The sequence below is a fragment of the Toxotes jaculatrix genome, chromosome 5 (assembly GCF_017976425.1).
Source record: "Toxotes jaculatrix isolate fToxJac2 chromosome 5, fToxJac2.pri, whole genome shotgun sequence".
Classification (NCBI taxonomy): Eukaryota; Metazoa; Chordata; class Actinopteri; family Toxotidae; genus Toxotes; species Toxotes jaculatrix.
The window spans coordinates 4,014,921-4,026,600 of NC_054398.1; the positions used below are offsets into that span (position 1 = coordinate 4,014,921).

The 11,680-nt window shown below is 42.8% G+C and overlaps 1 protein-coding gene across 1 annotated transcript in view; it reads right to left on the bottom strand.

Moving 5' to 3' along the window:
• Positions 1-11,253, bottom strand: part of kiaa1549la (KIAA1549-like a) — an 84,382-nt gene extending 73,129 nt beyond the window's left edge. The window contains exon 1 of the mRNA XM_041037673.1: positions 11,007-11,253. Coding sequence (XP_040893607.1) covers positions 11,007-11,253 — 247 coding nt within the window. The remainder of the gene's footprint in view (positions 1-11,006) is intronic.
• Positions 11,254-11,680: the final 427 nt, after the last annotated feature.

The window sequence follows — 11,680 nt, forward strand, 5'->3', positions numbered from 1 at the left end:
TTCACTTCATTTCAGAGACAGAAGAAAAACAAATCTTCTTCTTCACAGATCCTGAAGCTGAAAGAAAATTCTGCTTTTATAGGCGATAGGCTTTAACTAAGGCTAACTCCAGACTCTGAAGAGAGAAGGACTGAGCCTTTCTTCAGCTTCAGCTACCTTGAAGACTGAAATCTCTGGTTTTCATTTCTCTGAACAGGCACTGCCACGACAGCGGTGATGATGAGTAGTGCTAATGACAGCGATGAGGACTGCGGTGCTGCTATCGAGTGACTGTGACACTTTTAACTTGCCCCATGCTTCTCTGACTACTGCTGTCTGTCAGCGCTGTAATTCAGGTGTCCACACATCCATCCCGCCTGCTCCGGAGGGAAATTTCCAATTCCAGGGTCGGCACTTTATCCCCTCAGTTGTCATCATCAGGGACAGTGTGTGTGTGTTCTCCATCATGAGAGCGATTCATCATTTGTTGCCTGTACATTGGGTTCACCACCTCGTGAACATCATCTCATGATGGGGTCACGCCAAAAATCCTTTTTTCGTCAATTCAGTCACGCAACGAGACAGAACTAAAAGCACAAAGCCCCGCGAGCGCCGAACAATTCTGTCATCTCGCTGTTATGAAATTGATTTTTCTGACCTTGAAAAATCACTAGAATCAAATGGAAATAATTTTCCATTAGCGCCGTTTCAGCTACGACATAATGGCTGACATGTCACATTCAGAACATCAGCTAAATTCCCTCAGATTTTCCTTCTGATCATCAAATTTCTCGGGAATGTGTTTATGTTTTTCAGATGTTTTTTTTTAAATAAATTAATGAACAGTATCTGTAAGTATATCACCCTTTGAAAGCTATGCATTTTCAAAGTTGGTGATTTAATAAAATTTCACTTTGCTGTGGATCCAGAATTTAATCCTGCCTTTCATCATCTCACACAGCTGATTACACCGCTCCTCAGGTTGAAGGTGGGTGGAGCTCTGCTGGGAATCGCGTGAGGTGAACTCGCTCAGTGCAGGTGTTACTAATAGCTTTAACGATGAGCCAGCATGCACAACGCCACGGCTCTAAAACTGAAGCAGCTTCCTGGGATTCAGACATCATTAAATGCGTTATTTACACCCGTGCTTCACTCACTGTGACGTGAAAACGTCTTCGGTTGAGAAAGGTGTGGAAGAAGGCTAAATGTGTCTCATGTCCCGGTCCAAGAAGAGCAACGAAGCTGATAAGAGAGTCAGGGAGATGTCAATCAAGCACAACAGTCACGCCCACACACACAGTTCTCAGAAGGGGTCTGATCAGGCAACATAACCAAGGCGCAGTCCAAACAGTCCCATCCACATAAGCATTGTTTTACAAAAAAAAAATATATCAGCCAACAAAAACAAGCTGTCAAGATAATGCCAAACCAACAGGTGGCGATATAACCCCTGTAACTATAAAGCCACGTTGGCCAATCAGAAGCCTGAAAAAAAGACACCATCTCCGTAGCTCATTCTGACTTGTATTCCTCAGTATAACTGTACATTTATACACTCTGAACATCACAAACAACATTTCTGAACATCTTTCGCCTGGAAGGAGGTTTTGCAGAAGTTGCCTGAACACAACTCTCTGCTAACAATGTCATATGTCTCATTTTGTAGATGCAAAAATGAATGAGTGAATGAGGGATGAGCTCTGCACACAGACACAGTGTACACATATATTAAAGGTAACTATATATAGATACATGGTTTTCACAGCACTGCAGCGGTATCCTCCTCAGTGGAGGTGATAAAATTTGTCATCCACCCTTACAGTCTCTAAATTTAGACCACGGGTCACCTGTTCCGCTCTGAACGTCCAGTATCCAGACAAAACACAGACAAAACAAACACACACGTTCGGTTTAAAACTGGAGAGAACAGCAGAATATTCTCTAATTCTATCATCAATGGTTGGATATCTCTAAACCTCTGTAAATAACACCCCAAACTACCAGCACTGCTGGATAGTGCTGATGGTAAAGTGAGAAATTCTACATTTTTTGTTTGTGTAATTAGTGTGAATCACTCTTTTCCTTTGTTACACGCAGTGCAGGGGTTCACTGGTCTACATGCTGCACCTTTCTCTCATTACACAACATCTGGAGGTAAGTAATATATACATGCTGTATACACATACAGCACACACACACACAGATGTCTGTAGATTACTGCAAGAAGCTAAGTACCCTTCTGCGTGTCGAGGCCCATACTGTGAATTGTCTATGGGCTTCACAAACCGCTTTGCATGACACCAAACAAACTCCATACTGTGTACCGTGTGCACACATGAATGAGCTCTCGACATGAGAAGTGTTCTCATGTAAAGATGCTTTGTACATCAAAGTGCTTCGCAGATGAGACAGCTGGAAAATAATTAACCTCCCTAAAACACACCGACGAGGGAAACACGCAACCTCTCAGAGTCCCAGCAGATTAGAAAAATACAAAAGTGTGGATAATTAGGATTATAAAATCAATTTATCCAAAAAGAGCTACTGCCTGCCCTGTATGATTTGTAACAGGGCCCTGCCAAGCATAATTTAATGCAGAAGCTGGGGAAATACAGTATTTACGATCTGCACGCGAAGCCTCCCTCGCTCTCTCGATACTCTCTCAGTACTCCTCACTCAAACATACACACACACACATATGTATTCCAGAAATAGATGATTAACTCCAGAGTGCAGCAGAAAGAATCTGTCAGTTACTGAGTGTTGCATTGAGTGTGTGTGTGTGTGCGTTCATGCCATTACGTGCGTAATAGAGGGGAAAAGGCTAAGGTGCGCTCAAATAACAACACTGTCAGAGACGTTCAGCCTGGTAACACAGGGGCTCGCACCAGAGCTGCAACTCAAACTCAGCTGCGTTCATCACATCGCTGGAGTTTAATTTACTTGTATAATAAAGACGCTTGTCTCTGTTTCTGCCTGGCAACAGTGAGTCGACAGCCCTGCCAGTAGAGACGCTTAACATGACAGCAAGCATCACAACACAGTCTACATGCTGTGAAGAAGAGTCTCCGAGGACTGACGACACCATGAGAAAAAAGGTGTAAAAAAAAAAAAGCAATGAGCATTTTATTGTGACAAATCTCTTTCTCTGATGAACTGATGTCGATTATATCCAGTCTCCACTGTCTTCAACTGTCAGAATATTCTCATGATTCTGGTTTAAATCTGGGTCATATGTAAAACCCAAACTTCCACCAGATTCCTCTTTTTTTTTTTTTTTTTGGGGATGATGAGCTCCACCAGTGCATAATCAGAGCAGCACAGAGAAGCACAGCCAAGCAGAGAGATGCAAAACGAGCCACTGCTGCTTTAACGCTGAGAACATGTGCAGGGATGATGCAGTGCTCGGCCCCCCCCCCCATCCTGCCTCAGGGGCCGCATGCAGGATCTTTGGCCTTGGATCGATTCCAGCCAGAATCCTCTTAGATGTGCTGCTGCACCTCTGATCACCTGAGCTCTTCAAACACAGCAAAAAAAAAAAAAAAAAAAAACCCAGAGCGGAGCTGTGACAATATGATGACGCAAAGAGGGAGACAGCTGATGTCTGAGCATGAGCAGCTGCCGTAAATTAAAGGTACAATATGAAACCTTTATCCTTGAGGCGGTAACAGTATTGACAGTCCTGTCCTCCTCCCGTCCTGCCAGGTTTCTGCTCCAGCTCTTGTCAGATGCAGCCTTGTCTACATTAAAAAAGCAGCACTGACCCTCGCTGTGTTTAAAACATTTAGCTTTACTTGAATCTCTGCTGTTGTTTCCATGTGTTTACAGCTCCGCATCAGCTACAGACTCACTATGTCAACCTGCCTTAAAAGCTAAGGCTCACATTATTCTACCATTTCTCATTTTCAACAAATCCCATGAAAATACCAAAAACGGTGCAATAGTCCAACTCAGTACTGTCTCACCTTCCTACCCTGTCTGTAGCACTCAGCCACAAAACTGTTTGTCCTGTAAATCTTTAAACAGAAGACAGAAAAAGTTCAGTGTCACACCCTCCACCTCTGCCTTGTCTGTGGTGTCTCTCCATCGTTGTGTGTGAGTGTGATTATCCGAGTGGAGTCAGACTAGAGCTCCACCGGCTGCACCAATCTGTAATCAAGACGTCTACAAATACCCGGCTCTGACACCACCTCCTGCCATTCTAAAATATATTTTGCTCCTTGTCTGTTATTCTTTGACTGAACCTGTTCTCTCCCTGCAGTCCAGCTCACCAGCTCCTCCTCCTGTCACACCTGCTCCTCCGCCCTGGGCCCCGCTCCGCTCCGCTCCGTTTAGCTTCCTATTCTTCAGACACTCTGCTCAGCTCAGCCCTAGCTTTTGTCCCCGCTCAGCACAACCAGCACCAGCCCAGTCCCCCCACACTCCCAGCCTCCACCCTGGCTCATTCCTGGCTCAAATCCCAATCCTTTGACCCAGCAATAAATATTCTTCAATTCCACTCCAGTCTCCGTGCCTTCCTGTGTTTTACAATTGGGTTCACTCGCCAAGCCTTAACACTCAGTAATTTCCTAAACAGCTGGAGCCGCATTTATAAATCTGTGCGTAGGATCCATATCAAAAGTTCAACTGCACACAAAAGCCAGAAAAGGTGTACTCCAAAAAATAAAACCAGATTTATAAAGCTGTGCACATTCACGCCTCTTCCCTTTATCAATCCCACTCAACTTGTAAATGTGTGCACTTTGACAAGCCTCTGCCCAAAACAACACAGTTAACCATAAATGGTCAATGCAAATCTCTCTTGAATAACTCCAAGTGCAGCATAAAGGTGTTTCTGTGATTGTCACAGTTGATGAGTGCAGGTGGTTGAGAGGTGTCAGGTAAGGTGCTGGAGAAGACAGGGTGTGTGACAGACCTGCTGTGTGAGCTCTGAGACACAGAGCTGAAACATGTCCCTGACAGAGTGTGGTCACTGAGGTCACTTTGTACAAAACTCTATCTGAAAACAAAGTGGTTGGAGAAATACTCACAAATTAGAAGTTTCTGTTAAAAATCAAACAATGTTTTTTTTTTTTATCCTCCAGTTTTATAAAGAAATTTCATGATTATTTTATCAGTTAATGTGGTTGTGATTATAAGCATTCAGGATATTCATGGTTCATTTTGGGTAAAGACGAGTCAGACTCTCCATAACCTGCCACCCAGTGGATCCTGGCATCATATTTGCCATTTGAGCCGCGTGGCGGTGTGAGTGGACCGAGTGTGAGCCTCATGTGGTTCTGAGGGTTTGGGAATGTGATGAGGTGCACGCCGGTTTAATAATAAGTTAATAATGAATCACAGATATAAATGGTTCAGATGTGAGTTTGCCTGTATATTTTAAAATAGAAAGGTGCTTGTGGAATAAACAGTGTCGTACTACAAGCACGCACACACACACACACACACACAACACTGCAGGCCTGAATGTTTATTACGTTGTAGATAAATTATTATCGGTTTAATATGAAGAGAATTAAACTTTAAGAAAGATCATGATGAAATCTTGCTTCACCACCTGAGTCACCAGTTTCCTCTGTCTACAAACTGTTTGCACGCCCGGGCCAGATTTCCTGTACAGGTGCGCTCATTCCAGCTTTTCGAGTGGAGGCAGCGTCTCCATCTTATCATCTCTCCAGCCCTGTTGCGTGCGTACGCAGTGGTTATAAATTAGGCCCCTGGGCTCTGCAGTTTTTTTGGCAAACGTTACTCAAACGAGTAAATATTGCATTTTTGTGGACTAATGCACATTTAATGCTGTGGTGACTGTTCATTTCAGCAGGACAGTGTAAACTGCACTTACTCAAAGTGTGTGTGTGTGTGTTCATTGTAATGAACCAATCAGATCCACACAGAGGCTAATTGATGTGAATTGGTGTGTTTTGAATGGTTTTTGGACAACAGTGGAGACACAGCAGAAAGACAGTTCTTTGAAATCTTAAATATAGTTTCAATCCACACAATCAGCACTCAGTCTATGTTACGCTGCAGGTAGCCATGGCAACCATAAGCTATACAGTCAGTTTCACTGTTTTGTTTTCTTGGGTCAGCGGATACAGAAATGTCCTGAAATAGAAAATAACTGAACGAACACGTGTGCTTTTGCTGTGTCCATTATTTTTATGAAAACAAACTTGGCATCGTCTTGCGTATTAATGCCAACATTATTACCTATGGATCATGAATGCTGGCTGTATGTTGGCTGTATCAGGGGATGAGAAACATCACTGGGTCCCAGTATGCTCCCTGCTTTATATTCCAATGTTTGGTAACATACTCTTCTTAATACATTTTAAGCGATGCGGTTTGACACAAGATAAATTGAGCAGAAGAAAACAGTGGCTTTGGGAACCCTTTGGATCAAATCTTGGAAATGTTATTTACTTCAGCGCTGAAGAGAACAGAGCGTGTGCTGCCATTCATTCTGTTTGTCAGAGTTTCTGAACCGATGAACTGAGCGATCGTGTATGAGCGAGAAATCCTTATGAAGCCAAGTAACTGACATCAAATAAAGCAGGTTGTAGCACAGCGAGCGTTCTCATCTGTCAACCATCATCAGAGTTTCCAGAGGTATCAAGTCTGACAGTCGCCATGCATTAAACACGAGCACTGTGCTTAAGTGCACCATGAACCTGGTGGAATTCACCACAATTATGAGTAAAATCTACTACAACTTGGCACATGCAGGAGCTTTTGTCTGATTCCTCCATTTAAGGCCAAGAAAACAAATAAATATGTCATCTTATGCTCAGCTTGTAGATGAATCATCATTCCAAGTATCATGAAAATCATCAAGCGGTGCATCATTTTTGGTTTTTGAAAATCCTGACCTTTTACTTACAGCACCTGCATCACAGCAACCAGCCATTTTCAAACACCGAAACATGGCCAGAAGCCTGAGTTTTGTCAAATCTGAACCGTTATTTGACAAACTCTTTTGTTAGTTTAAAATTTTGACCTCTACAACTGATGCCGCTATCAGGCAAATATTATTTTTATGATGGCACACATGGGATGCATCAGCTTTCTCTAAAATCCACATGGTGTCTAAGGCCTGGTATCAAACTAAAACACATCTTTGGGCCTGACCAGAATGTGTCTGTGGAACTGTACTTATAGAAAATCACTAACTGTTAAATACCAACTCTAGCATGCATATGTTTGAAGGCTCATCAGATGACAGAGATTCATAAAACTGAGAAAGGATTTCACAGTTATACACATTTATCATCATGTCCTCCGTCTCTACAATTGAGAGGAAAATTACAGGGTTAATGCCACAAAGCTACAAGGCAGGATTTGCGGTTAGTGAGGTAACTGTCCTTAATCCGGATAACTGTTAAACCTCACTGTCAACAGTTTTTATAGGGGCTATTTCTTTGCTAGAAAAAAAAAAGCTTCAAAAACATTCATTAACCCCTGTTGCACTGGGATAATGGCAGAAATCTCATACACCTTAAAACCTAAACTATCTGCACGGGTAGAGAACATTAGAGCTGAGAGAGAAGATTTGTTCTTATTGGAATTTGGGTGAACTGGCCCTTTAACAGTGGTGTCCATTATGATTAAAAAGTAGTCTTCTTACAGATTTATAGGCAAAGGTATGAAAACTAAAGACAGTCCGCCATCTTGCCACTTGCTCATGTTAATTTTGAACAAATTAGGCACTGGCTTCTGTCCAATCTCTTAATCTTCCTTTATACCTCAGAGCCCTCTGAACACTACTGGTAAATCTAAATTACAGCACGAATGCTGGCATGGTACTGGTTACCTGAGAACTGTTTGTAAATGTGTCTGGTACAGAAAAAGGGTGAAAAAGGGCCACATGCACTAAGGATGCTCAAGTCTAAGACAACAACAGCATGTGGTGAATGACCAGAAAAACCAGATGTTTAGCAGCTGGAAGCAGAAGGTCTGAGTTCAGCTGAAACCCCACAAATTTCTCCACTGCATCAGAGAGTGTTATATCTCCACCGGTGTGTCATCTGATGCTGATTATGAGGCAACAGACTCCAACCTGGCACTTACTCAGACGTTATTTCAATCCCTGACTGACAAACACAGACACAGTGAGAAAAGTACGAGATGCAGATCTGTTCCCATGGTAACACGGACCAATAGATCTCAGCTATTGACTGAGGATGGAGATCTCTGTAGACCTATTAAAGAAAACATCTACACACACGCTCTGTACGTGCCCGCAGACACACATACACATCCATAAATCACACTCACACACACACCACCAGCTGGGCATCAGCCCCCAAAACATCTCTTTTTTTGTTATAAATGGAGATGGAAGACACGGACATGCGATGGGAATGTTTTCCCTCTAAAAAAGACCTGAAACAGCTGAATGCTTAAGTAACCAGGTAAGCGAGAGAGAGTCAAATCTCCCAGAGCCATGCTATGAAAACGTTTGCTTTTAAGACGCATAGCAGGAAGATATAAAAGAGGATATTTAAAGAGTGAGTAGGACAATTTGCTCAGCTTTAACTGGGGAGGCTGGAAAGATAAACTGTCTTTTTCCAAATACTCCAGCGATCTTCTCCACATCCTGGATTTCTGCTCTCTCATCCTCAAATCTGCGCTTTAACAAGCGGGTCTGTATTTCTCACATCTGTGCTTATCACAGAGGCACAGTCTTTCTTTATTACACCCAAATAACACCTGGAGGACGGATGGCGTGTGTCAAGAAGAGGAGGCAGCGCTTCATTATTTTCCAAAATGAAAGTTAATAAGAGGTTGCCAAGGTGGCACCGAGAGAGCGTCTACTACATCTGACTCTCTGAACTCTGAGTGAGCAAGTCGGCCAATCAATCACTTAATTAACCATCAGAACATAAAACAGCGGCGAGCCAACAGAGCAGCCGGTAAATCATTCAGCAATTTAATCAGAAACAGAAAAAGGCCATTTGTTCTGGTTTCGTCCACCAATTACTCAACTGTAGGAAAATGGGGATGACTGCGAAGACATGTTATTTTTCATAGTGATCTGGGACTTCTGAGTGTTTGAGCGCCATTTGTTTCAGCGGGACATTTTGCTGGGTGACACCAATTGTGTTGACCAAAGAAGGCACTGTTTGTCACCCCATAAATGCCAATCATCACAATGGATGGAAGCACAGCCTCCCTCATTTATTCACTGAGATCGTGAGACGTTTAAAGTGTCTCCTAATTAACAGATGAATGATTTAATACAAAGAACGATTTCATTGAGACCTGAGATGCACTTATCTCCTCATTGCCAGCACATATTTCAAAGTGTTACTTTCAAAAATAATTATTAGCAAACATGATGAAGAATATTGACGGTTTGAACTGTGATGTCGGTCTGATGTATGTTAGGATATAAAACCGTGGTAAAGAGGTGAAGCTTTTATCTTCTTTTTCTGTCCTTTGTGTGCATTAATTACATTTTGACAGCTGAAGTACTGAGCATACAGACTTGATTTTTGGTCTTTTGGTTTTCATCAGATCCTTTTAATAGAGAAACGTAAAATAAAATCAGTATTTAGAAAACTTCTGCAGCACCTTGCCTTATACTGAAAACCTTCCACAGCTGTCTGTGAACTATCCTCAGTCAATTTTCTTTGAAAGAGACAGAAGATTTGACTTTAAAGTCTGACTCATTTATGTCTGAGTGGCGATTATCCCCAAAACTCTATAACTATCTTAGAGTTAAAATGATCTGCATGGCCACCAGGGTTAAGAGGAGAAAGGAGAAAGATGTTTGTCATTAAGTGGACTGACTATAGGTTTTGGACCTACAACTGGATTCCTAACAAATCTCAAATGCATTTATATCTACATTACTTTGTTTGTATATGTATATCAGTTGTATTTATACTAAATTATCATCTATATAGATTTCTTTCAAGAAACTGTCAAAAAATAATAATAATCGTAAACCTCAGTATGTGTAGTCAAGGCCGGCTCCAAGGTTTAACCAACTCAAAATGAATTGCAAATGAGGAAGTGACGGATGGAGGTTGGTTGGAGTTGAGGTTTATGATGCAAAGAAGCCCACTGAGGAATCTTCCAGTGTTTTAAAACACAAACAAATAAGGATTACAGTCAGCTTCACGTTTAAAACGTGTGAAATATGTCCCCTTATTAAAACCTGTGTCCTCTCAAACACTGCTTCAAACACAAAAATATGAAAACACCTACTCAAAAGCATAAACTGTGGTTTTGTTGTCATTATTCCATAAATATCTTTACAAAGACTAAATGAATTCCTGGTCTTCTTAAAGAGCAGGAGTCAAAGCAACATGACTGAAATATATCTTTGCTGCTATTTTTATGTTTTCCTCGGATGGCTGTGAGGAGACCGTGAATTATTTATCCGTACCGACTATGAAAACGTCCCCTATGGATCTTGTTCGAAGCTGATGACCTCGGGGCTCAATTCTCTATGAATGAATAAAAAGTTTCCTCCTTAATGCAAAGAAGCGGCCGCGGTGAGAGTGATGTGGCGGCGCAGCGCAGCGCTGCGCTGCGGTCCGCCGTGCGCTCCGGCTGCGTGTTTGGGGACGTGACATCGGTTCGGGCCTGGGAGCTAATACACCGATGGTTTAAATACAAAATAAACATATACAAAACACAGTCAGACCAATCGGTCAAATTAATAAGAGTATATAGACTATGAGAATAATAACAAATCCCTCAAGGATCACCAGAGCAGCTCCAGATGCATCAAAATGACTGCCGTCGTACACAACACAGCTGTTGTTTTTACTGGTGAACACTTCCATCTAACAAAGTCTGGTGACATATTCAACGCGCTCACCTGCCCCTAAAGAGGCTAATAAAGATCTACATTAATAATGAGATCAATCAAGACAGCTTAAGACTGGAATGGGAGTCGGAGCAGTGAGCCTCAGCCGGGCTGCTGGTCATGTGTTGTTTGTGGTTTATTTGTATGATTATAATAAATAAAGAGCCACTCTCACAGGCTGGACAATAACACAGCATCCGTGTCTTACCGTCAGCGGCCAAGGAGCTCTGCATCATCAGCATCAGTACCGCGCCGATGGTCACAAACCACCGGGCCATCATCTCATTCAGCGCCCGTGTCCTCTTCCCGTTTCTCGGCGCGCACACGGCCACCATCCCCGCATCCAGGATCCATGATGTCGGGGAGGAAGAGCAGGGGTCTTCTTTATCATTTATCCCTCCGACCCCGGGGCCACTGCTGCCGCTGCTGGAGAGGAGCGCATGTTTGGGAGCCATTGGTCAACCGATTAATCCTGAGTGGAAAACATCTAACGGCGCTGCTGTGGTGAAAGGCATCCGATCAACCTGCCCCCGGTGCGGACAAGCAGGGCTCCGCTCTCCATGAGCCTGCTGGAGGCTGTGAAGGTTGATAAAGAAACAGATTTTTTTTTTCTTTAATGTGTTTCACTGTGTGTGTTTCTGTGTGTAAGCGCGCTGTGTGAAGTCTGATGTCCCTACTGCTACCGAAGAGCGCTCTCCATCTCTGCTGGCAGCTGCATCAATGCGCTGTCTGTTTCCTTCAGAATAAAAGCGTCGGATTTCTCTAGAGGTGAATTTGACTCGACTTGTGACTGTAACAGAAAGACATAGGTTTATGTAACAGCCTATATGGCACTGACTCTTTTCATGATACCCATAAAGTCAGATGTCAGGTGAGAAAGTA